Genomic DNA, 25,933 nt, shown 5'->3' with positions numbered 1-25,933 from the left:
CCGAGGTTTAGCCACACCTTCTTTAGGCCCCAATGCTCTGCCCATTCGTTCAAGGCCACACCTCCCTCCAAGGCCTCCCATTTCCCGTGCTCCTTTCCTTGTCCAGGAGCAGCTTACGGGAGACCCCGTCCTCTGTGAGGCCTGGGCTTCCTCCTTCCCCACGCCCCCACTATCCCATTAAGAGACTTAGGGCTTGTGGTCGCGGGCGTTCTACTACACTGAACTCCAATACAATTCTTCCACCTTTATGGCTAGCACAACTAGGTATTTACCAAGGCCCCATTACACGACAGGTTCAATTAAGGTCAAGGCCTGAGTGAAGTCCAGCCTCTGTCCGAGGTGCATTATCAGCCTTGGCTCCAAGAGTCCTCGACCCTCCCACAAGCAGGGAAGAAGAGAGGCCCTCTCAGCTGTCCAGGCTCATGAGTAGAGCAGTGCCCCTTTTGATCCAGTGATCAGATGTCATGGTCCCAGACCGGAGGTCAATGCCAATGACAAAGGATGAGCGGTCTGAGCTGCCTGCCCGGTTGGGATAGTAATAGCAGGGACAGGAGTACATTCCTGAGGGAAAGGAGAGGAGAGAAAGTCAGACCCTGGAGGCTCTGGGAAAGCAGGGCAGGAGCGGGTGTGGGGGAGGGGTGGCAGAGGGACCCAAGCGAGGGATGGGGCAGGCAGGCTTGAGGGAGCTGTCCCACCCTTGGCACTCTTCTTGCGGCTCTCTGCAGGCCGGAAGTGGATCGTGGGCATGAGGCAGACAAGCTGCATAGGCTCTGCCTCCACCAAGCAGGAGTTCTTCCGGTCCCAGCCCGCACCTTCCAGGTATAGTCCCCGAACCCAGACACCGTCCTGCGGAGACATGGGGGCGGGTTGGGGGGAAGTCTAGACCCTCAGTTGCCAGCCTCCCTGACTTGCCACCTCTCCCTTCTTAACCAATTGTTTCCCACCTTTCCTCCCAGCACCCTCCTCCACCAGACCCCACTCTGCTCAGAGCACATCTGGCTCCCACCTTAGGTGGATACACTAGGTTGCTGTCGTCCACAGTGGAAACGATAAACTCCCAAGAGAGGCTGTCCACTGAAATCTGGAGATTGAAGGTGAGAATAAGGGAGGACCCCCAGATAGCAGAGAAAATACATGTCCCCAGCATCGCTCCCCATCCCACTTTCCATGTTGCTCACATTGTTTTGGCGAGCTGAAGACTGCAGCACAGCGGTGAGGAAGCCAGTGGGAAAGGTGAAGCCAGACAGCCAGAAGATGACAGGAGGCCGCGCACGGCTGGCCCACAGCTCAAACTGTTCCACACGCAAGGCCAAGTCCCGGGTCCATGAAGCCAATGGCTTTTGTGAGGGATATACCTGGAGGAGGAGGCAGTGTGTGTTTATTCACTCACTTATCTGTGCACTCATAGCCTTATTTTGAATACTTGGAGCAGATACAAGAAGAATATATGGTGTCAGCCCCTGTTTCCCAACCATAGTTGAGCAAAGCTCTCCAAAAGCCAACTACCAGGAGAGAAGCATAAAATGACAGCTATTTATTAACAGTAATGATGGTGATATTAACCAGTTACCATTGATGAAGCACCTACTGAGTGCACAGAACTGGGAATCCTTCAAACATCCTTGGAGAGGTTAGTGACTTTTTGAGTAAGTTTCTAACTTAATAGCTTTGCAAAGTCGGTCAGTGAAGGGCAGAGCCAGATTTCAGCCTTGGACCTGCCTGACTCCAAAGCCTAGGCTCACGAATTTTGCCATCTGCTTCCCTAGAACCAGGTTGGGGGCACAGGGGTGCAAGGAGAGCTCATTGTTGGAGGCGGATCAACAGTGATGTAATCTTGCCTTTCCCCAGAGAGGAGGGACGTGGGCATCAAAGATGCAATTGAAAATCTCTTCTAGGCTTGTAGACATGACGATGAGGCCCTGGATGCCTTTTTCTAGGTCTGTCAGTGAGAACCTGAACAGGATAAGGTGGAGACCCATTCTAGGCAGGCAGTGAAGGCCCTTCCTCTTTCCCCCTCCCCAGATTCTGCAGGGTCCCCACCCATCTTACAGGATGGTCTCCATAAGCTTGTTGTATCTCTGAATCTCCTGCAGAAGGACCACACTGAGCGGGGAGGGGTCCAGAGCCAGCAGTTTTTGGGTCCCCTCATAGTCGATCATTTCCGGAATCTTCTGTTTCACATCACCAGCCAGCTCAAGGACCTGCCAAGGCAGAAGCTCTGAGTGCAGACTGCTCTTCCCCATTGCTTTTCCTCCCGCAGGTGTCTGTCTGGCCTTACCTTCTCTTCCCGACTCTGGCCGCCGGCCCTGGTGGGTGTAATCTGGGGTTGCAGGGAAAGCAGAGTCTCAAAGAGAGTCCGTGCCTCAGTGATCTGGGAGGCCACATCCGCATTGGGGTGCTGGCCAAAGGCCTCAGGCGGGTCCATGCTCGGCAACATGCTGATGTACTCCTTGTACGAGGCCAGGCTCCCATCCTTGGGGATGAAATAGGTCTCCAGTGCTGACAACCTGGGGAGTCACGCATACCTATTGTGGCACTGTGGGGACACTGGGGCTTCCATGCCAGGCCAAGACCCCATTCATCCAACTCCCTGCTCTTGCTGCCCCCTCCCCAATCCCACAAAGTCTGCCTTCTCCCAACTGCATGTTCTCTCCTCAGACACTTCCCCTACCCCACCCCCACTGTTGTCCTGCCACCTGGTCTCTCTTGTCCTCTGCCCCACCTTGTTCATTGCCACCCTCCCTCACCGGTAGGCGGGGGTCGATAGAGACTGGTCGCAGAAGTAGTCGTTGATGTAGGTGGTGAGCAGGCGCCGGTCCCAGTCATCTGTGACGTGTCCACCATAGTTGACACCAGCGATCAGGTACTTGAGCGCATCCCAGGGTGTCTCCTCATATTCATCCAGGTAGAGGCTCAGCAAGTTCTCTGACACCTGTGCGTGGTCCCAGCCCCAGCCCCAGCCCCCAGCCCCACACACAGTTACGGCAGGAACTCTTCCAGGGGCACTGTAACAAGGGCTTTGTCAGTGGATGTGCCTGCAGGGTAGCCATAGGGCAGGAAGTGGAAGGAGAGAGGGCTGGGGTGAGGGAGTCCTGGGTAGCACAAACCTCAAAGTCAGAGTCATTGAAGCCATAGATGATGTTCCAGCCAAGCTGCAGGAACTTTTTGCGTTCAAGTAAGACAGAGTGGAAGAAGCACAGTGCAAACAGCAGCTTCTTGTACTTGGTGGGTTTGGAGCAGCGGGAAAACAGTGGTTCCGTCATCAGTTGGTAAAGACGGGTCATGTTGGCCTTTAGGCCCTGGGGACAATGAAGTACAGAGGTGGGATGACGTGCATCTTGCTCGGCCCTGCCACTAGGACCACTGTGTACAGTTGTGGAGGTTGCTCACTGCACAAGGGCAATGGCTGAAAGGATGAGTGGAGGCTGAAATCCAGTCCTTGAGCTGCATGCCAAGATGCGCACTCATTCACAGGGCTGGGTGCCTTTCTCTAATTCACAGGCACTGTATGGGCTAGTGGCAGTCCTGCCCTCTGTGCACCCCCCGCCCACCTTTGATCCTCTCTGCTATGATGTTCTCAATGGTGGGTAGGCCAACTCAATTTGGGAGTGCCAGAAAATATGAACAAAGACATAAACATGCACTATTAATAAGCAAAATGTACACAATTATGTGCAAAGGGTCTATGTAAAGTACCAAGGAATAAATCTAAAAAAATTTATACATCTTTGTAGAGAAAATTACAAAACTTTATTGAAATAAAGACTAAATAGGGGGGAGGGTATAGCTCAGTGGTAGAGTGCGCGCCTAGCATGCACAAGGTCCTGGGTTCAATCCCCAGTACCTCCATTAAAATTAGTAGATAAAAACCTTATTACCCTCCCCCAAAAAAGACCAAATGGAGAGACCTACTATACTCACAGCTTGAGAGGCTCGATATCCTAAAGATGTCGATTTCCCCCAAATTGATCAAGAGGTTTTTTTGGTGGAACTTAACAAGCTAATTCCAAAATTTATATTGGAGAACAAAAGGCCAGGAATAACCTGAAGAAGAATAAGGTAAGGGGCTTGCCTTCCCAGCTGTCAAGAATTATTATAGAGTTAGATACTAATTACGGCAGTGTGTGTTGACCCCAGGACGAACAACTTGACCTAATAACAGAATAAAGGGCCCAGATATATGTATTCTATATGTATATATAAATAATTATATATATGGTGATTGGGACATTTAACAAGAGGTTTATATAAAAGTAGTGTACAATTCATTGAAGGTGGCAACTGTGCTTCAGCTATGTAAGAGAGCATCCTTATTCTTACGATTGAGCCCTTTACACTGAAATACACTGGCGTGCGTAGCAGTGAAGGGCCAGGATATATGCAGTTTACTCTCAAATGGTTCAGAAAAAGTATAAGTGAAGAGAGAGAGAAACAGAGAGAGAGAGAGATCAAATGATAAGGCAAGTGGGACAAAATGTTAACAACAGATGGATCTGGGTAACAGACATGTGGGGGTTCTTTGTACTCTTACTCTTACAACTTTTCTGTAAGTTTAAAATTATTTCCAAATAAAATATTTTAAAAATATTGGCCTCTGTCAGCTACCAAAAGAAACCCAGTTGTACCCAAGATACCCTAAATGTCCTACTTTCACTAAAGTTTTGGCAGATCCAAGGGAGGTCCTGCATCACCAGCAAACAGTATTTCACAGAAAGCTCTCCTGGGCTGAGCTAGAACGGGCCCTCTCTGCTGGGGCCCTCTCTCCTGGGGCCCTGCCCCACTGCAGAGCCATCCTCTTGGACCCCTCGCTCTCTCCTCCTGGGTTTCCCTCAGAGTCAGAGTTATGCCGACCTAAACAGCACCTACCTCCAAAACTCCTCTGCCCATCACAGAGGGGGCGCTCAGCCAACAGAGGGCCTTCTAGCAACCAAGGCACACTCCTCTTTTAGAAGGCAAAAGAAAGGCTCAAAACAATGCATTAAAAAAAAAGTTCTGTTACATTGGCAACCCATTTCTGGACTGTGTGACATTTTAAAATGGGGGCGCAGAATACTTTTGTTGGCAGAAAAAATAAAGTTAGATAAAAATCAACTTTAAACTTCTTTTTTAAATTAGTGGTGCCATTAACAAAAATGGGATGAGATCATCCAAGTGGAGGAGCTGACAGCTTGTTTCGAAGTGTGGGATTTACAGTGCTGGCGTGCCAGAAAGAAATGCTTTGGAACCAGGTGGAATTCAGACCTGGAACTGAGTTTGAAACTGGAACCAGAGATGGGATTGGAGTTGAAATCAGGAAGAGGACAATTTCTCCATCAACTTGTGAAAGGAGGAAATGGAGAATGAGGACAAGACAGGAGGGGAAAGAAACAGAGAAGTAATAAATGATGTGGCAAGGGACAGATGGGAGGGGACCAGGAGTGTGTGTCGGGGAAACCAGGGAGAGGGACAGTCGACTATGTCAGCCAGCCCTAGGTGGGCGAGGAGGATGAATGGTGAAAGACATCCACATGTGTATGCTCGCCAGCCATCCTTGTTCACTGAGTACCTGCTACATACGGGTCCTTGTGTTAGTCATAGGATGAGCAAAACAGTGAGAGGCAAAAAAAAAAAAAAAAAAAAAAAAAAAAAAAAAGATGTGGCCTCTGCCCTCATGGAGCTTACAGTCAGGAGAAGTCAGGCATTAATCAGAATCACGCTAATCCGTATAAAAGTCCCACAGTGAGTGGTAAGGTCAGAGGGAGCAGTGAAGGTTGTAGGAGAGTGTGTCACAGGGTGTTGACCTAGATCTGGAGGTCAGGAGCTTCTGGAGAGAGTGCTGCTGGGGCTGCGACCTGAAGGGACAAAGGAAGGAGTAGGGAGAACAGGGAGGGCAGCAGGTGCAGAAGCCTGGGGCAGGAGAATACAGGGTCTTTCAAGGAAGAACAACAAAAAACTTTAAAAGTTAATGGTGTCGGTAGAGCAAAGAAAGCAAAGGGAAGCGTGGCGACCCACAAAGCTGGGGACACGCCCGCTGAGGTACACAGGCCACGTGAATAGGATTTTCATCTTGATTAAAAGCCATGAAAATCTATTAAAATAGTTTAAGCAGGGGGTAAGTGGGTAGGATGTAGCAACATGATCAGATTTTAAAGGAGCAGTATGATTGCATCAATGGTGAGCTTGTAATATTAAAGATAAACATTTCAATAGAATTGGAGAGAAGGAAGGAGAAAGAGGCTGAGAGTCCAGGCAGTGACATGAGGGAGAGAATGCAAGGAAATGTCGGGAGGAGGGAGGGCCAGAAGGGTCTACACTCTAGTTATAGACTTTCTTTGTCTCAGTGTCCTACCTGTGACACGAGAGTGACAGCACTTACCTGATAGTGTGTGTCTGTTAAATGAATTAATAAACGTAAAGCATTTAGAACAATGCCCAGCACATAATAACACTCGAGAAATGTGAGCTATTACTAGTGTGTTCTAGAGTTTGGCACACAGAGGAGAGAAAGGAGGTGGGGAATTATAGAGGCCAGTAGAATCAAATAAGCTGCATTATTAACATTAAGCCCTCTCTCTGAGGCCAGTAGGACGAAAGGTAGACCAGATGGCACGAACGATGCTGGCTACCTACAGTCGCCCATACCTTTGGTGGCTCTGTGGTCATCTTGATGCTGGCCTGCAAGATTGAGATGGGGAAGTCTGGGTGTGGACTGGAGCTGAGCCAGAGGCGGAAGGAAGGGTGAGGATCCTCCACCTGCAGCTGTTCCACCAGTTTGTCCAGATTAGGCATCCATGACAGTGACAGGTGGCAGTTAGCCAGGAACACCCAATGTCCTGCAAGGGGATGTTGGATGCAGCAGGAACCATTCGCTGCACCCCATCTGTCCCCTCCACTTCCCACCTTATTGTGTGTGTGTGGCGGTTGAGGGGTGGGGTCCAAATGCTCAGGTCTGCCACTCCTGGGGCCTTCTGGAGAAGCGGGAGCTGCAGTTCCAGCAGCGTGACTGAGGCTGGAGGTGGTGGGCAGTCAGACCAGGGCCAGGGATGGGGGTAGAAGAATGGGGTGGGCACTGACCCTGAATCACACCCTCTCGGAGGAGCCGAGCTGCGATGGGGGCCTGGCCCTGGCCCAGGGACAGGGCGTGGAAGCGCTGAGCCATGCCTGTGTGCTCTGCCAGCTGGAGCAGGGCACTGGTGGGGTCCACACCGGGCGACAGGATGAATACGAGTGGGGTCCGTGGGGCTGAATCCTCCATCACCTGCTGGAAGCACAGGGCATGGCCTCAGGCAGAGGGCCACAACATAAGGCAGTGGGAGAGAGAGACTGAGGAAATGCAATAACAGACTGGAACAGGGAGAGGGAGGCGGGAAGGGCATGGGCACGTGTGGGCAAGGAAACCAAGCCACTGACCAACTTCATGTTTAGCACAGGCGGCTCAATGAAGCGGGAGCCAAGGTTGGAGACAATGAAGGAGGTTACACAGAATGCCACGCGATCCTGGCGCAGGGAGCGAACGATCAGCATCCGTTGCATTTCATTGCAGGCATTCTCCCACTCACCTGGGAATGAAGTGAGTAATTGCAAGGAGAGTGAGTCGGGAAGAGCAGGGGATCTAGACAGAGGGGCACCTGTAGGAATGCTTGGCCTGGCCGGGAGGCAGATGTACTGAGGGAACTTGGGAGAGGGGAGGAAGAAGAAAGGGAGCAGCAGGCACACGGCTGAAGGAGGGCAGGAGAGAGAGGCTCAGCGCCTAGGCACCTGGCAGCATAGCCTTCTCGGGGGTGGCACTGGTGTACCACAGGTGCCAGTCACGAGGATACTGTTCAAAGGAGTTCATGAGCCCGTGGAAGTTGGTCAGTTTGTCCAGCTCTGTGATGTTATCCCAGTAGGCATCTGCGAGCCAGCTGGTACAGGGGTTATCCATTTGGCCCTCACGATCCAGGACCTTGGAGGGAATGAGAGGGGAAAAGGATTGACCAGGAACATCCCAAAATAATTATTTTTTATTTTATTATATATATAATTATTATTTTAATATATATATTTAAGGTGGAAAAGCCAAGGTGAGTATTGCATGAAACGAAGTGAAGAAGTGAAGACAGGAATCTGAGATGGACTGGAATCTATCTTTACTGGGGAATAAATTGGGGGGGCTGGGTGCCTAGGTCTCTCAGATGCTGTGCCGAGACCACAGAGCCCAAAGTCAGGAAGCGGGCGCCCTCTGGTGGTTGCCTGGCAGTAATGTCTCCTACCCAAATGATTTCGATTGTAATAACCTCACCCTTGAGAGAAGCACAAACTGTTCACTCACTTATTTACTCTCTTTAACAAATATTTATTGTTCACCAACTATGTGTTCTAAGCACCTGGGACACACTACTGAACAAAACAGACAAATGTCTTTGTCCTTGAGAAGCTTATATTCCAACATGGGACAGCAGATAATGAACCAAAAACATAATAAGTAAATTGTCTAGTACGTTAAAGATGATAGTGCCACAGGAAAAAAGACTAAGTTGAGGAACATAAGGGAGGTTGGAAGTTTGGAGTATTAAATGAGAAAGTCAAGGAGGTCTCAGTGAGGTGAGACTTGAATCAAGACTTGAAGGAGGGGAGAGAGGGCTCAGTCTACACCTGGGGAAACAATTTTCTGGCAGAAGGAACAGCCAGTGCAAAGGCCCTGAGGTGGAACATGCCTGTGACAGGAGGAGGCCTATGCAGCTGGAGTAGATGGAGTGAGGAGTTTGGCAGTGGGGGAGTAACATCAATGATGGGGCATCCACTTTAAAAGCATCTCTCTGGTCGCTGTGTTGAGAAATTAGGGGCAGTGGAGGCTCTTACTAAAATCCAGATGAGAGGTGAGGTGAAGGTGGCAAAAGGAATGAAACTGTTATCCAAGGAGGGGTGGTGACTGGCCCAGGGAACTATGGTATAGTTGGCAGCTTTAAGGACCCATTTGAGGTGAATGGTCGTGGATTGAAAGCGATTCTAGTCAGTGTGGGTGTGTTTTTCTCCAGCCACGTTCAGCTGCACAGACCACAAAGGGACAGAGGGAAAGGACAGCTAGCTCTAACCAGAGAGCAAACGCCACACCGAGCAGGGTGGGAGCAAAGGGGCCAAGGGTGTGTGCAAGGGAGAGAGTGTAATGGTGACCACGGAATTCGGGCTGCGGAAGGAGTGGCCTGAGAGGTGGTGAAAGACGATGTCTATCAGTCGTCAAGCCCAGGCAAGGGGGGCTGGAGGCAAGTTACTCCCCTCAAGCAGCCTAGGGGGCTTGTCGTGCACCTGCTCCTGCCAGTTTTCCTCTACTCACTGGCTGGAGCCTTGGGCCTTACCCTCTGGGTCTGGAGTCCCTGTCATACTTGCCCCCGCCCCCAACCCTGTCCACCCCACACTCGGATGTGCCCTCTGCCCTACTCACCACACCCCCACGTAGGAAGAAGTTGTATTCATCCATGTTGAGTTTGCCAGAAGTCTCCAGAATTTTGGCACACATCTGAAAACTGAATAGCAGCTTGTGGCGCTCAAAAAGGGTGCGGCAGGTGTACCTGGGAGGGGACAGGGAGTGGGGTGGTGGGAGGCAGGATACTCAGCATGTATGCTTACGGAGTGAAGATCATACAATCACACAGCCTTACACAGAAGGAGGACCTTAATCAGCTTCTGATCCAAACCTCCTATAAACAGCCTAGCATTCAGTGAACCAGAGAGAGGACATGATTTTCCCAGAGTTTCCTCATCATTGGTTGGACCTGCACTACGTGCCAGGTATTCAGCCAGGTCCTGAAGACACAAAGATGAATGAACACAGTTTCTGTCCTGGAGGAAATCAGGCAGAGTGAGGACAGGTAAGAGGCAGTGATTATGATATGATGTGCTGAGTCCTATACAAGGGTGGAGAGGAACTGCCCCGAGGTGCACAGAGTTACCGAGTGATGTGGAAGAGGAGGAGAGGGGAGGACACAGGGAGAGCTCAGAGTAGGAGCAAAGCAGGGGGTTGGGGGAAGAAAAGCACGGTGTGCCGGCCAGTCCGGATGCTCAGGCATCCAGCGTAAGCAGGGGAAAAGTGAGGCTGGGAGGCAGGTAGCGGACAAGACTCAGTGGACTTGGTGGCCACAGGACACAACCACCAAAGAGTGTAAGCTGGGGGTGGCAAGGTCAGATCTGTGTGTTTGAAAGGCTCACACGGGCAGCTGCAGTGGGGCAGATAGGAGAGGGACAAAGATGGAGGCAGAACAACCTGTTCGGGGCCTGTTGGGCAATTCAGAAAGGAAGATCGTGGAGGCCTGAACTGAAGTGCAGACATGGCAATGGGGAGGCCCAGGCAGGGGACCAGTTTGCAGAAGGATTCGTAAGCAAAACCTAGTGACTGATCTGAGGGGTGAGGGACTGGGAAGCGTCCAGATTATCCACCAGCTTCTGGCCCGGATGCCTGGGAAGCAGGTGTTGGTGCCACTCGGGGTGCGGACCCCAAAGGAAGAGGGAAGCTAAGGAGCTTGATCTGAAACAAGCTGAACGTGAGGGGTCTGTGGGATGTCCAGGAAGAGAGCACACTTGCTACTCAAAGCGTGAACCACAAACCAGGAGCAGCAGCTTCACCTGGGCGCTTCTGAGAAAAGCAGGACCTCGGGCCCCATCCCAGACCTACTGAATCCTTATTTGCATTTAACAAGAGTCCCAGTCTGTGGGTGCTTTACCATTTGAGAAGCGCTGGTGTAACAGACACAAGGCTAACGCTCAAAGGAGACCTACAGGTAAGACACTCTGAACCCCGGACTCTTCAGCCCAAGTGTGATGGTTAGACCCTGACGGTGGACGCTCCCCAGGGGAGGTATATGGAGAGGAGAAGAGCAGGGGACCAGGTATGGTGGCATGGGACAGCACAGCGCATAAGTAGAAAGAAGGGTCAGCGTCAGAGCCACCGGGCCTCCCGCCGAGGGCGCCCAGACCTGTAGACAGCGTAGGTATGGTACTCATTCAGGTAATCGATGCGATCCTCCAGCTTGTTGCTGCGATGGCTCTTGTCGATGCTGAGGATAAAGAGGCTGATGTAGGCATCCAGCGAGAACTGGTACATGGGATCGATGCGGCCCATGTCGTTGAGAACGAAGAACAGCACCGAGGCCCGCTGGGCGCACGGGCGGTAAGCCTGCGGAGGGGGCGGAGTCCGGGCCGGAGGGCGGGGTCAGGGCCACGGAGGGGCGGGGTCACGATCGGGGGCGGGGCTCCGGGAGAGAGGGGGCTGGCCCGGAGGGCAATGGAGTTCACCTCGCGGGCCATGTCAATATTGATCTCCGTGGTTTCACTGGTCTCCAGCTGCTCTGTCACCTCAGTGGCGGTTATCTTGGAGGTCCGCAGAGTGTTCACCAGCTGCACGTCGTCTAGCAGGGAGCCTGTGGCCTCGTTCAGCAGCCTGGAGGGAAGCCAAGAGGCACGTGGATCTAGGGGCTAGGGGCACTGGGCTGGGGGTGGGGGTAACTCCTCATCAGCCCCCTCGAATGCCAGTCTTGCCTGCAAGCAGCCTTGCAGGGTGGGGCGGGGGCAGGGAGGGTCTTACCGAAGGATCTCATCCTCCAGCTCCTTGAGCTTCCTCTTGCCAGCAGCGATATTGATGACCAGTGAGTCCTTCTGCTCCTCCAACTCAGGCCTCTCCTTCCGGACCACAATGCCCAGCAGTTGGGCCTCCAGGCCCTGAGATTATGACTCGTGGTGAGAATCTCACTCCAGTGACCTTTACCCTTTTCATCCCATTACACCTCCCAAGCCGGAATCACCTGCTGCCAGACACAATCAGAGCCTTTTTCTCAGAACAGCCCTTCCCACTTCACCCTAGTTCAGTCCAGGCGCCAGCCCCAAGCCACCTGTTCTTTGACAGCAAAGTTGACAATGGTGGTCTTGGCTGAGGTTTCCGGGCTGTAGTGGGGGTTGGAGAGCTTGGTGGTGATGTAGAAACGGAAATTGGTATTGTATTCCACCTCCTTATCTCCAATGCGCATCAGCAGCCGACCACCTGCACCCACAGAAGGGTCAAGGACAAGGACCTCATGTGACCAGGTGTGGGCTGACCTGTTGTTCCCTAACCAGAATCCAGTGGCAATAGCTCACCCTGCCCTAATGGCCCCAGTCCAGGGCTGTCTGAATGCAGGGACAGTTAAGTAGAGGACACAACCAAACAAGTGGCTTTCCTCCCAAGTGTCCTAACTTAGCTGGTCTCTAGGATTTGTCCCACAGCCCAGCCCCACAATATCCTGGGCCCTGACCAATTCGAGCTACAGATTTGTTGAGCACAGGGTTGAGTGTGGGGTCCAGATATTCCTGCACGTTCTGGAGCAGCACAGGGTATCCAAACTGGATGGCCTTTTCTAGGACTTGAAGGTAATCGCTCATCTGCAGGTCGATGATCTGTAGGCCCTAGAGAGCAAGGGGGAAAGATGGAGGAAGTGCTGAGGGCTACAAGGGGGAAAGCAGCCTAGGTAGGACCTGAGGAAGAGCCAGGCTTGGGGAGAGAATCTAAGGGGCCAAATCAGCCCCCAAGTCTTATACCTGGCTTCCTTCCATGTTCTTGATCCATTTTAGGGCCTGGGCCTGAGGATCAATCATCAGTGCCCACCTGAAGGAGGAAGCGTGAGTGAGAAGGCAGGCTCTGCCCTTACGTGGCCTTGTGCTCCCAGCAGCATCCTTACCTGTTGCCACGGGTGACGATGATTCCATTCTCAGTGGAGAAAGCATCTGAGGGCAACCCTTGGATGTTCCAGTCTCGAACTTTGGTAGGATTAGACAGGAAGTTATCAAAGGTGAAGCGGGGTGAGCAAGGAACCTGCAGCTCCCGGATCTGGGTGGGAAGAGCCCCAAACTTCATCCTGGAGATCTAAGCCCAGCACCCCTGCCCCTTCCCAACATCTCTGCTACTCCCAGGCCCTGGTCTCAGAGCCCATAAGCTCAGTCATCACGCCTGAGCCCCCCTCACCTTCCTGATCCAGATCTGGTTGACGATCTCATCCCGGTAGTTGGTCAGGAAGGGTCCCATATAGGACAGGAAGGCAGCTGCCAGGAGACAGTCGCCTACTAGGTAGCCCAGATCCTCCTCCAGGCCCTGGGGGACAGCAGGGGAGGTGTAAGGCTGCCTGTGCCCCTAGCCCCAGAAACCCTTGGATTACTCTGAAGGCATTCTCCCCTGGACACTACCAGTTCGGAGAGTCTTTCCCTTCCTAGACACTTGCGCCCTGAGAACCCTAACCTATCCTCATGACTTTTGAGTTCTCTTTTGTAACAGCAGTGTTAACATTCTGATGATAAGGCCTAACCCTCTTGTGAAGCCAGGGTAGAGACAAGATGCCCCATGTCAGCTTCTGTCTGGTCAGAGGCTTGTATGCAAGGGTCCTCGTGTATGCTTGGTTTCCAGCCTTACCTAAACATGGAGGCAGATCCCTAACACAACAGAAAGTCTCTCCTTCTGCTGTTCTCACCAAATGCGAGCAGAGGAGGGGAAGAACTCCCATGTCCCATTCTTGGATGTCCCTACCCACAAGTGTCCCCATGTCCCCCGACTGCCCCTCAACCTAAACAGGATAGGAGCTCTGGGCACTGGTGGGCAGGGAGGAAGCCAGGTGGTACAATGGATCTCACCTTCACCGTCTCCTCCCATCGGGCCTTCTCGCCGGCCAACCCCGACACCAGCATCCCAGCTCGTTCCAGCTTCACTTCCATCTCCTCCGACTTCTTGCGAAGCTCCTCCTTCTGTGCCAGCTTCTCATCGTACTGTTTCTTCAGCATCTCCAGTTTCTCGGCCACCTGGGAGGGAGCAGAGTACAGGGATCAAACATGGGGCTTGAGGCCAGATTGTTCTAGCTTCATATCGCCAGCCCGCCTTGCTGTGGCTGTATGGTCTCGGGTAAATCATCTCTTTGAGCCTCAGTTTCTTCATGTGCAAAGTAAGAACAGTAACACCTACATTACAGGGTTGTTGTGAGGAGGAAACAAGATCAAATATGTTTCATGAGGTGAGTTTTCTTTCCCTTCCCTCCATCACTCTTTCCTTGAGCCTGGAAGCTACTTGGTAGTGGAACTCAAGACTGAGTAGGAGACACACCTCTTGTAGCATGATAATAAAGCAGGCAGGAGAGGACCAGATAGCACAAAACTAACCACGGCTCCATGCCAGAGGCCGTACCTAAGGTGGGGCCTTGAAAGAGGGAGAAAAAGCTAGAATGAACCCAGGAGAGGTTGCAGAGAGGAAGAGGGAATCCATTCAAGAAAAAGGCCCAGGTTCAAGATCCCACACCAGAGACAGGACCTGGGAAGAGCTCTGCCCACTAGAGAAGCCTCCCTTTTCTCAACCCATTGCCACCCGTAGTCTCTGTAGAGGCTGGAATATAACTCAAATCTGAAGTCAAGAACTGACCATGTGGTGATCACTCGTAACATTTAGAGACAGCGAATCACTATGTTGTGTGCTTGCGATTAACATAGTGTTGTATGTCAGTTATATGTCAAATGAACAAAGAAACTCATAAAAAAGAAATCAGGGGGAGGCTGAGTGGTAGAGCCAGTGCTTAGCATGCATGAGGTCCTGGGTTCAATCTCCAGTCCCTCCATTAAAGAAATAAATAAGTAAATAAATGAAACAAAACAACTCCCCCCTCAAAAAAAAAAAAAAAAAGAAATCAGATTTGTGATTACCAAAGGCAGGGGGATGGGGAGGGGGAACTGGCTGAAGGTGATCAGAAGGGACAAACTTCCAGTTGTAAGCTAAGTAAGTACTAGGGATGCAATGAACCACAGGACAAATACAATTACATTGCTATATGTTATACATGAAAGGTGTTAAGAGAGTAAATCTTAAGAGTTCTCATCACAAGGAAAATCTTCTTTGGTCTCTATATGAAATGATGGATGTTCACTAAATTTATGGTCATTGTTTCATGATGTATGGAAGTCAAATCAGTATGCTGTACATCTTAGACTTACGCAGCGCTATGTGTTAATCATAGCTCAATAAAACTGGAAGGAAAGAAAAAGAGCCTTTTCTGGGACGCCATGTGTGTGCCTGACTGGCGGACAGTAATTGTGCCTTTTCATGAAGAGGAGTGGGGGCTGACGCCGCATGAAGTGCCTGCCACGTAACAGTGCACGTGATAAACATTAGTTCTCTTTCCTGCTGGTGTCTCCACTGGGAGAGGTAGCCCGATCAGATCCTTGCCCTGCTTTGCCCAGTGAGCCTCATCTGGGCTCTGTAAGGATAAATGCAGGCTGCAGCACAACATCCAGCATGCAGTAAGTGAGCAATACCTGCGCCCAGTGATGGAGGTTGACCTCCAAGAACTTGGAAATGGGATAGGTAGCTCTCCAAGGGATATATAATTTTTAATTTTTATCTTTTTTATTTTTAGAGAGGTAATTAGATTTATTTTTAGTTTTTAAATTGTTTTCCGGGGGGAGGTAATTAGGTTTACTTTTTTATTTTTTAAGAGGAGGTACTAGAAGATTGAACCCAGGCCCTCATGCACCCTAAGCATGCGCTCTACCACCTGAGCTATACTTTCCCCTCCTTGTTTATTTACTTTTAGCGGAGGGACTGGGGATTGAACCCAGGACCTCATACATGCTAAGCAGGCACTCTACCACTGAGCTTTACTCTCCTCTCCTTCCAAGGATTATTTTTTAAAGCAAAGTGGAGATTCAAAATGTCACCTTTGAATGACAGGGCGGCCGACAGGGCGGCTTACAGGTCAAGCCTCGATAGTCATCTGTTAGAAGGCATTAACATCTAAAGAAAGAAGGGGTCACTCAGTGATCAGCTGGGCCACTTGGAGGAAACACTGGCTGGGGGCCTGCCCTGGTGGAGGCCATGCATCCAGCAATCTTTACCGCGTGGCACCTGTCATCAGGTTCACGTGACCACCTCCCAGCACTGAGGCCTCGCTCATCAGCAACACTCTGATTATAATTTGGCTTCCCAAGGAGACTGGTCTCTGGGGAAGCTGCCAGCCCACGAATAGTTCTGTATTTCCTTATTTATTTTGCATGTAGTGTTTTCTTCACTGTTTTTATTTTTTATGCAAGAAATAGATGCATAAAGTTAAAAACCTAAATAATTTAAAGAGGTTATAGTGAAAAGCAATAATCCTCTAGCCCACCTTTTCTCCTCAGTCCCATTCGTCAGTAGCAAATTTTTTTTAATCATTTCTATTTTTATTTCTTCCAGTAATTACCTCTGTATCTCTGAATATTATGCTTATGCCACTATTTAAAATATATATATTTGCATTTTTTTGTAGTTTTCATCTTTTTAATTAAAAATTATTATGAAAAATTTCAAACCTAGGAAAAAGAATAATTAACCATAAAAGAATAATATACCTATGTACCCATCATCAAGATTTAACAATTGTTAACATTTTCTATATTTATTCCATCTATTTGTTTTTTTGCCAAAGCATCTTGAAGTAAATTACAAACTCATGAAATTTCAACCCTAAGTACCTCATAAGGCATCTCTTTTAAAAAGGACATAATCACAACACCATTATCACACCTAACATCAGCTTTATCTTTTTTAAAAAATAATTTTTTCCCATTTATGTCTCTTTTGAATAGTGAATACACCTCACACAAAATCAACATTCTTAAGAAACAAAAGCGTATCCAGTGAAGGGGTGGTCTTCCTCCCACTCCTGACCCCAGCCCCCAGCCCCCAGACCCCCAAGAGGGAATCACTATCACCAGTTTCTAGTATCGCTTTCCAGACAGAACTCACACTCAGAGCCCATTCACAGTAAAGAAAATATCAGCACCGTGAGGGCGGCGGCGTGTTCACCCCCGAATCCTTCAACCTAAAATAGTGCTCAATCATTTCTTGAATGGAGGATTTTTTTTTTCAAAAAGAGAAATGGGAACATTCAATAACAAGGGTTTTTGTACTTTACTATTTTTTACTTGTCTCCAAATCAGTTGTCAAGCTGCCTCATTCTTTTTACCAGCTGTGAATAATTCTGTGTGTGATGGAACCATAATTTATATAACAAGCCTCCTACTGATGGACATTTGTGTCTTCCCAACATTTTCTATTATTAACGATGCTGTAATGAGTATCCTTGTACTTGCATAAGCACATCTTGACGCTGCTGTTTCTTTTCTATTTTAATTTTGTTTACTTGGTGAATAAGTAACTTAAAAATTCAAAAGGCGTAAGAGCATGAGAAATCTTCCTCCCAACCCTGCTCCCCCAGCCACCCAGCTTCCTTCTCTAGGCAGCCAGCGTGACCTGTTTCTTGAAATTCCTTCCAGCGCATCCTCTACAGATACTACAAGTATATTCCATGCTGCTATTTCCAGGTTATCAACTTGAGACTATTTCTAGTGACTCTGTGCTGTGACAGATGAAGATCTGCTTCCCTAATACGTCCACACTGCAATCCCTTTCTCTCTACTCCTAATAGTTTTCTCTCTTCTCCTGGGTACCTTTATAACTTTAAATAAGACTTTAAAACTGCATTTTATTTTATCTACTGCAAAAGCATTGCCCTACCTTTCCCTCAACCCCAGTCTGTATCCACTCCCCAACTTTTTACACTGTACTTTTATTTTTATGTTGTCGAGGCTGACAACATTCCCATTCAGAGACCACACTTGGTCTTCTGTGCTCTGTTTCTAGATTGATTATTAAGGTCAAATGCCAATAAACAGCATCGATATTATGACCTGGATTGGTGCCCAGTGTGAACTAGGTGGCTGACTGAGCTGCTTGTGGCTGAGACACATTCTGAAAGTTCACTGTGTGTGCTGAACCGGTTGTTAAATACTTTTTCTATTACCCCTGATGACGTGTTTTCGCTTTCAGAAACTTTTACGGGTTGGATTGAGTCTCTGATTTCTCTCCCGTGTTTTCTGTTTCTGGTTTTGCTTTTTGTATGATATTCCTTGACGCTGTCCTCCCATCCTTCTACCAAATGTCATACTTTGATCATTTTTAAATTTCCCAGAATTCTTTGTCTCTGCTTGGACTTTCTCTCTGATCATCCTATTTTTGTTTTGTGGATGTCATTTCTTCCTTAATCACTCTCTGAGGATACCAATTAGATTAGGTCTGCTTTTTAAGTTTGTCTCTGTAACTTGACTTATCTCTGGGTTTATTTTTCCCTCTAGGGGGTCATGTGTTGTTACAAATTTTTGTCCCCGTCAGTCTCTTGTGTGTGGGAAGACTTCCTCCAGGACCTTTCCTCAGCCCTTCTCCAGGAGAGGTGGTGACTGATCTGACTGGTAAAATTGGGAAGACTAAACTGGGAATTTCCAACTGAGCTCGGGCCCTTTTCTATTAGGAGTGGGCACGAGTTCCTCTCTGGCCCCTTGGCAATGCCTGAGACCAGGTAAGTCTGTTTGAAGATAGGGTCACTACTAAGGGAGCTGCTTGCTCCCAGACTTCGGCCACATCCTCCAACCTAGCCTTTAAAGGTGATTTTTGGCCAAATACCTTTTGTTTTATTTCTCAATTTGTTTGGAACTCGGGCATAAAATATCAGTAGATCTCAGATCCCTTCAACAGTACACATATTTGCAGACCAGAAAACCCACCAAGAAGCTTTCGGCGGGGCTAGGGGTTTCCTGGGCAGACTGCGGGGCGTGGACAGGTGTTTTGAGTTAGGTGATCTGTAGAGGCTCGTATTAGGTCCGGTGGGTTTTTACACTTATGTGATTGACTTTTAACTTCTGCAGCCTTAGTGAAAGTCTTTAAGCCGACCCTGCATTATTTTGACCTTGATAGGCGGCTGCAGCTTTGACCACTGGTGGGTAGCTATTTCTATAGAGGCGGGATGTTTGAAGCAGAAACTTCTAGGAAACGGCTTGGGCAGAGGAAAGATGTGGTCTGCAGGAGTGGCTTTATTTAAGAGTACTATAGTGGATGCAAATTCTGTTCTGACTCATTTCAGAGCCTTCCGGGGCAATTTCTAAGCCGGTGGTTCCTGGCTCTTGCTGTGCGTCAGAACTGGGCCTGGGGAAAATACATTTTCAGGGCCCCAAGCAAGTGGGTAATGGTTAAAACTATTTACTCAAGATTTGGATTGACACGCGATCCAGCTGGTCTCTGGCCTCTTCCCAGACCACTGGTGTTCTGTGCAGGCTTTCCTCTCTCTGTGCGGCTCTGACAGGGAAGGCTTCAGACTGCTGGCTTCCAGGTTCCATGAGAGATTCTTGCTCTTTCGGCCTGGGGTGGAGCCCAGCATCAGCACAGAGCTCTCTGCAAGCAGCTGGGTAAGGTTGCCTGGTTCTGAGGTTCTGGTAAAAGGTGCATTTGGATCTTACACTTCACAGCCTTTTCAGTAACAAAGGAGACGTTTTGGTTCCCTGTCTACTTACTCTTATCAACTAGGGGTCTTCAGGGTGGGGTGTGGACTCCCCACCAGACACCTAACCTTAGGTCCTCTACAAATGTCCGTCCAGTGAATGACATTGTTGGCAGCTGACTCACAGCTCCCTTTTTTCCCTCACATTTCACACATGAAGGGAACAACCTCTAATTATTTGGCCCAGGATATGAGTCACCCAGGGGTGAGAAACCTTTCCAGATGGATTGCCACACCTATGATTATTCACTCTTGAAAAAGAGAGAGTAAAAGAGTGAAGGTTTCCAGAAAGGCTGGGAGGTAACAATGACCTGGGGCCAGGAGGCGCGGGTTCCAGCCCCAGCCCTGTCCGTAACCAGCCAGCCACTCATTCTCACTAAACCCTGGGCTCCTCATCCCGTCTGAGGAGGCTGGACCTGAATGTTCTCTGTAGTTGGTTCAGTTAAAACATTTTGAAATGGTATGGCCAACTTTGATGACATAAACATTTAAACTTTCTATCCAGTTAAAGATATTATCAACCAAGTTAGAGGACAAGTGAAGATAGAAACACTGGAAACAATGAGTATGTCCATCAGCAAGGGGAGGGGAAATGGTTAAATAAACGATGGTCTAGCCGTCCACTGGCATAACATGCGGTGGGGAAAAGAAGGCAGGGCCTCTTCACACACGGATGGAGAACAATCTTCAATATATGTCAGTAAGATAGGAAGGTGTATGTTATGTTTAAAAAGGGGGGAAATGTGCTTATATCAGCACAGAACACAGCTGGATGGATAAACAATAACTTGTAATATTGGTTGCTTTCAAGGGAAGGGAGCTGGTGGCCAGAGAGCAGAGGTGGGAGGGAGACTTCTTACTGGATATGTTTTTGTACCTTTTGAATTTCAAACCACGTGGATGTATTTGTATGACCTATCGAATCAATGATAGAATATTAAATGATAGACTGGAAGAATTTTGAACTCTTTTGATAAAGCACTTAATGTCCTGCCTGGCTTGAGAGTTACCTGTGTGCACATCTTGCAGGAAATCACCTTCTGGATTGTCTGGCCCGCTCACAGTGAGCAACACTCTACCTCCAGACGACCCCATCCCCTCCCCCAAGCACTGGCTCCAACACCCCCACATTCCTCCTGGTCCAAGCAGCAAAGACCCATTTGGCACACAGATTTCATCAGTTACTACCTCAAGGTCCATCCCCAAAGGGCCTCAGCAAAGGACGACAATATGGCCAGCTCCCAGGTCAGTCTCGGAAAGGGCCCCCGGGGGGACAGCGCCCTGTGTCTTTGTAACCCTCTGCCATCGGCCTAGCTTTCTGAGCCCGAGGTGACGCAGAGCGGGAGGCAGATAAGACTGTAAGGAAGAGGGGAGTAGAACTGGACGGGGAGAAATGAGTAGTAATGAAGCGTCCAGAAATCAGAAACTGGGGAGAGGGACCACCTCGGAAACTCAGGTGTAGCGCTCACCTCACGCAGCTTCTCCTGGGCCTCGGCCAGGGCTGCCTGCTTCTCCTGCAGCTGGGCCAACGCAGCGTTCATGCGGATGCGCTTGGGCTCCACCACCCGGTACAGCCGCCCGTACAGCTATGGGGAGACAGCCAGGTACTCACCTGCCACCCACCCACCCCAGCTTTCTCCTGGTGCACCTGTCCTCTTCCCAGGCTGGCCGCACTGCTCCCCTCCGCCTCGCCACCGCTCACCTCCATGGCCCGAACCCACATGCAGAGGGACTTGGCAGCCAGCGACACGCGGCCGATGATATCAGGCTGGAAGTCGGGCTGGGCGCAGTAGGCCCCGATCTTCTTCAGGACCTTATCTGAGATATTGTCTTTATCAAAGTTGATCAGTGATTTGATGAAGTTCTGCTCCCCTGTGAGATGAAGATCAGGGGCCTCAGCCAGAGGGCCCACCCCCACCCCCCAACTAGGCACAGCCTCGTGTATCCTGGGCTCAGTACCGAAGGCCAGAGCATCTGGCCTCACCCTGAGTCCCTTCAGCTGACCTTGCTCCCTCCTCTAGAAGCTCGAAGCTCCCAGGGCCTCCACAGTCTTCCCAGCCTCCTCTCCTGTCACTTACCTTCAACACCCCAGCCCCACCACCCCACACGCCACGCTTTCTATATACTTCGCACTTTCTTCAAGGGCAGGGGTCACCAAACCACGGTGGACAGGCTACATTCTAGCAACGGGACTCAGAGCAGAAAAATAGCACAGGAATGAAACAGAAAGACTCTTGTTTTCCCTTTTCTGATTTTTGTCCTTTTTGCTGGTGGGGGAGCCAAGGCACTCCTGTCCTTGAATTCTGTGATACATTCTGTGATAAAGATATATCTTTATGACAATTCTTTCTTTTTATTTTCTCTTAAGATGAGTCGTTTTCTGTTACTTACAGCCAAAGAACCCTAGCTGGTATTTATGCCTCTCTTCCCTACTAGGCTTTGTGCTTTTTTTTTCTTTTTTGCAGGGGGTAGGTAATTAAGTTTATTTGTTTAGTTTGTTAATGGAGGTACTGGGGATTGAACTCAGGACCTCATGCAGGCTAAGCACGCGCTCTGCCACTGAGCTATACCTTCCCCCCGGCTCTGTGCTCTTGAGGGTTGGGACAATGCGTCATCCACCTCTGCCTCTCCGAGTGCCTGCCGCCCAGCAGATGATTAAGGAACGCTGGGTGGACTGGTGTTAACTACTTCTTGGTTTCCTAGCTTACCCAGTTGCCTCTTGGCCTCTGCCCAGGTGGGCTCGTTGCCTCGAAGAATCATGACTGCCTGCAACACTATCTCCACTTGGGCAGGGGGCCGTCCATAAGACTTGATCTCTCCTATATCCTTCTTGTTCAGAGACTCCAGGGCCTGGGGAAAGGGAGTAATTTGGGGAGCAGGGCCAAAGTCAACTCAGATGGCAAGAGAGGTCCTTTATGGAAACAGGACCCAACTGAAGTACCCCTCTGCTCCCCACTTCCCCAGGGACTTTGAGAACAAAGTAGGCCGGCCCCAGTCCCTTCCTGAGCCCTTCCGGTCCAATACCTGCATGGCCTCTTCCAGGGCTGGCAACGCCTCTTCTAGATCCTTCTGGGCATTGTCAGCCAGTGCCTGGCACTTGACTTCCTCGATTGCAATCTTCTCACTATTGGCGGTGACGGCCTAGGGATGAAAAGAAGATGAGGGTCTTGTCTTCTTCACCTTGAGCAAAAGTGGGGGTGACAGTGGTGGTGATAACGATAAAAGAGAAAGCTCAAGAAAACAGGAGGCGTGAAACTCCACCCCCTGCCCCATAACTGGAGGGGACCAGGAAGCCTCTGCCAGGTGGGTGGGGCAGCAAGGGGCGTTGTGGGGGGGCACCTTCTGCTGCTCATCCGCCTCCCGCTTCTGCTGCACGATGATGACCAGGTACTCCTCACACTGCTTCTGGAACTCAGCAACCTTTTTCTTGGCATCCTCCAGCTCCAGCGACATCACTTCCACCTTTTCCCTGGTTTCATCGATCTTAAACAACCCGGTCCGCAGCTTATTGGCCTGGTTCAGCAGCTCCTGCCGCTTCTCTGCCAGCAACCTGGCGGACAGAGTAGGATCAGGTGCCGGGGGAGGCTGGGCCCCCAAGAAGGAGAGGCCCTTACAGTCTCCCTTCCTGGCGCAGCTCTGGTCCCCATCTTTCTGCCCGTTGCCACCACCACCAGCACCACCAGCACCCTAGTCAGATTTTTATCATTTCCTGCCTGGATCATTGCCAGCTGCCTCCCAACTGGTCTTCCTGCTTCCAGACTCTCATCCCTCTAATGTATTTTACACACCACTGTCAGAATCAGCTTGCTAGCTGCCGTTTCCATCACACCCCTTCCGTACTTGAGAATCTTCCACTGTTCCCTGCTGGGCAGTGGCTCGGGGGCTTCAGTGAACCAGAAAACACAAACCTCTCCCAAGGGGGTGGCCATCCCTGGGCTCCAACCTGTTTTTCCCCATTTGAGAATGAATGTGGGCTCAGTATGGCCACAATTTCTGATTTTTCAAGAGAGAATGGAAATCTGGATTTTTGTAAAGGCTCTCAAGTTTTAAATGTTGGCAACTCATTTAAAACGTTTTAACATTGTACAGGCCAAAAAAAAAAAAATCAATGCAAGGTTGTTTTCTGGATTAAGCAAGAAAATGCATGCAAAGGGTTTAGCATAGTGACCGGGGACTAGTAAACAAGATACAAGCCTATGTAGTCAGGGGAGGCAGGGATTTTATTTTGTTAACTGGCATATATTTTACAAGTATCTAAAATAGTGCCTGGCACAGTGTAGGTGCTCAAAAATACATATTAAATGAATAAGTTGGCTATCATTATCACAAATAGCTTTGTTCTCACCTTGATTAAAATACTAAATCCAATAAATGAGGGTTTTTTTTTTACATTTCTCTTACATCCTTCAAAGCAAATTATTATTGTGTCATGTACATAAAAAGACACTCAACACACTTTAATGAATGAATATATAATTCTTGGCAATGGTGGAAAGTCTAGAAAATGTTAAAGGCAGAAAGAAGAGGACATATATTGCCATATATCCCCATAATGTAATGTCATGGTTGTACTGTTGTTGGGAAAAGAGACATCATTCCAGGAGATAAAGACAGAGAGGTGAGGGGAAGAGTCTCAGCCAGAAGGCCCCTGAGGTGGACACACCCCTGGAAACCCTATCGCTCTGTGATTAACTTCCTGGGCAGAATCAAGACCCCTTGCATCTCTGCCATTCCACATCAGCACCCTAGTCCTCAAGCCGGTCCCCTTGGCCAGCTCCCAAAGAGTTTCCATTACATCATTTCACCAGTTGCCCTCAAAAGTCACCAAGCTCCCTAGCCCTCCATGCCCCCTACTCTTCGTCGTACTTTTTATATCCAGACACAAGTTCCAGGTAGTTGGTGGGTGTGACGTAGTTGTGTCTTCGAAGTTCCAACAGCATCTTCTGGGAATACTGAGCCACTGACCAGTGCATGGTGACGAAGATCTGGGCCACTTTCCTGTAGATCTGAGGCCAATGGTCAAAGAATGTGAGACAGAGCAAGAGTAAAGGCAGACAGTGAACGGAAATGGGCGGGAGGTGCCGGGGGGAGGAGAGATGGGGAGGAGGGACTCACATTCTCCTGAGTCCCCAGGTCTGCTCCCACCAGGTACTTCTCAGCTACCTCCAGCAGGGCTTCGCGGGGCCACTCTGAGAACCAGTTGATGGAGGTGCAGTTCACCAAGGCTGGGTACTGGCGGATCCAGTTCCTGGCGAGGGTTTCAAGAGGCAGTTAAGTCCATCTGCAGACTCAGCCTCCAGCCTTAGGCTTTGTCCCAGGTCCACCCACTCCCCAAGAACCTAAAAAACCTCATCCTGGTGCTCCTGTATCTCCTTGTACAGATTCCGCTCCTCCCTCTAAGACAGTTCAGTGTAGGATCTAAAAGCAGGTTCTGGGGTAAGGAAGACCTGGTTCCACACCATCCAGGTATGGATCTTGAGAAAGTGATATAACCTTTTGAACATCAGTTTCCTCATCTCTAAGATGGGAATAACAAATGAGGTGACACCTGTGAAATGCTTAGCACAGAGCCTGGTGCACAGTAAATACACCATAAACCACAAACATTAAAAAAATAAATAAAACACTAATCCAAACTGCCTCTCTGTACAAGTTCTCTGTCCTCCTCCTCCTTCCTGATGCCCTTAAAAATCTAGTCATCCCAAGAATGGATAAGCAAAATGTGATGTATACACCCAATGGAATATTATTCGGTCCTGAAAAGGAAGGAACTTCTGACTTGTGCTGCAACATGGATGAACCTCAAGGATGTTATGCTAAGTGAAAGAAGCCAGCCCCACAAAAACAAGTATCGTACGATTCCATTTCTACGAGGTAGCTGGAGTGGTCACTTACAGAAACAGAAAGTAGGTGATTGCCAGGGCCTGGGGGTGGTGGGGGAGATGGGGAGTTGTTTAATGAATATAGAGTTATGGTTTTGCAAGATGAGAATATTCTAGAGATCTGTTGCACAACAATGTGAACATACTTAACGCTACTGAGATGTATACTTAAAAATGATTAAAATGGTAAATTTTAAGTGGTTTTTTTGGTACCACAATTAAACATTTAAAAACAAATCAAAAACCACCACCTCTTTCCAAGGGGAAAAAATAAAAACCGATCTAGCTGTACCAAAAGGGAGCAGATGACTCCCATGTCAGCAGGAACTTCCTGAAAGAAAGTACAGCCTAGGAAAGGAGATGGGGTGTGTGGGGCTGGAGAGGCCAGCGCTATTCCTGAGTCTTGAGGAGTCTTGAGTCTCACACTCAGAAAGCAAGGAGGCCAAGAGGGGATGAGGGCCCCCCAGCAGATGCAGGGCCCAGAGGGAGAAGAGGGCAGTAAAGGGAGTCACCTGAAAGGGTCGCCCACGGGACTGAGGCAGAGGACGATGTGCAGGTTGTTGCGCACGCGCTCAATGAGGTAGGCGAAGAGGCTGTCCGAGGACTCAGGCACCTGCTCCGCCCGGGCCTGTTCTATGATGTGCGTCTGAATCTGCACAGAAGCCACGCAGAGGCAGAGGGCTGAGGGTTCAGTGGTAGAACTGGGTCGGGGAGGGGTAGCAGGGGAGGCTG

At 49.5% G+C, this 25,933-nt stretch overlaps 1 protein-coding gene across 1 annotated transcript in view; it reads right to left on the bottom strand.

The window, feature by feature from the left end:
- Positions 1-365: 365 nt before the first annotated feature.
- The window catches only part of DNAH2 (dynein axonemal heavy chain 2), an 80,821-nt gene continuing 55,253 nt past the window's right edge, over positions 366-25,933 (bottom strand). Inside the window, exons 58-88 of the mRNA XM_064495190.1 lie at positions 25,714-25,853; positions 24,435-24,567; positions 24,186-24,325; positions 22,659-22,869; positions 22,344-22,460; positions 22,028-22,169; positions 21,022-21,191; positions 20,789-20,905; positions 13,606-13,770; positions 12,947-13,072; positions 12,663-12,811; positions 12,523-12,589; positions 12,240-12,390; positions 11,841-11,989; positions 11,537-11,670; positions 11,248-11,392; positions 10,929-11,128; positions 9,401-9,527; positions 7,738-7,924; positions 7,390-7,538; positions 7,054-7,237; positions 6,622-6,812; positions 3,108-3,299; positions 2,748-2,932; positions 2,279-2,507; positions 2,050-2,201; positions 1,839-1,953; positions 1,179-1,355; positions 1,007-1,081; positions 696-846; positions 366-561 (exon numbers count right to left, since the gene is read on the bottom strand). Of these exons, the coding sequence (XP_064351260.1) occupies positions 407-561; positions 696-846; positions 1,007-1,081; positions 1,179-1,355; positions 1,839-1,953; positions 2,050-2,201; positions 2,279-2,507; positions 2,748-2,932; positions 3,108-3,299; positions 6,622-6,812; positions 7,054-7,237; positions 7,390-7,538; positions 7,738-7,924; positions 9,401-9,527; positions 10,929-11,128; positions 11,248-11,392; positions 11,537-11,670; positions 11,841-11,989; positions 12,240-12,390; positions 12,523-12,589; positions 12,663-12,811; positions 12,947-13,072; positions 13,606-13,770; positions 20,789-20,905; positions 21,022-21,191; positions 22,028-22,169; positions 22,344-22,460; positions 22,659-22,869; positions 24,186-24,325; positions 24,435-24,567; positions 25,714-25,853 (4,725 nt within the window). The 3' untranslated portion in view covers positions 366-406. The remainder of the gene's footprint in view (positions 562-695; positions 847-1,006; positions 1,082-1,178; positions 1,356-1,838; positions 1,954-2,049; positions 2,202-2,278; positions 2,508-2,747; positions 2,933-3,107; positions 3,300-6,621; positions 6,813-7,053; positions 7,238-7,389; positions 7,539-7,737; positions 7,925-9,400; positions 9,528-10,928; positions 11,129-11,247; positions 11,393-11,536; positions 11,671-11,840; positions 11,990-12,239; positions 12,391-12,522; positions 12,590-12,662; positions 12,812-12,946; positions 13,073-13,605; positions 13,771-20,788; positions 20,906-21,021; positions 21,192-22,027; positions 22,170-22,343; positions 22,461-22,658; positions 22,870-24,185; positions 24,326-24,434; positions 24,568-25,713; positions 25,854-25,933) is intronic.

This window comes from Camelus dromedarius, chromosome 16, assembly GCF_036321535.1.
Source record: "Camelus dromedarius isolate mCamDro1 chromosome 16, mCamDro1.pat, whole genome shotgun sequence".
Taxonomy (NCBI): domain Eukaryota; kingdom Metazoa; phylum Chordata; class Mammalia; order Artiodactyla; family Camelidae; genus Camelus; species Camelus dromedarius.
The sequence above is the reverse complement of the archived record's forward strand: the minus strand, read 5'-3'. Positions and strand labels throughout refer to the sequence as shown.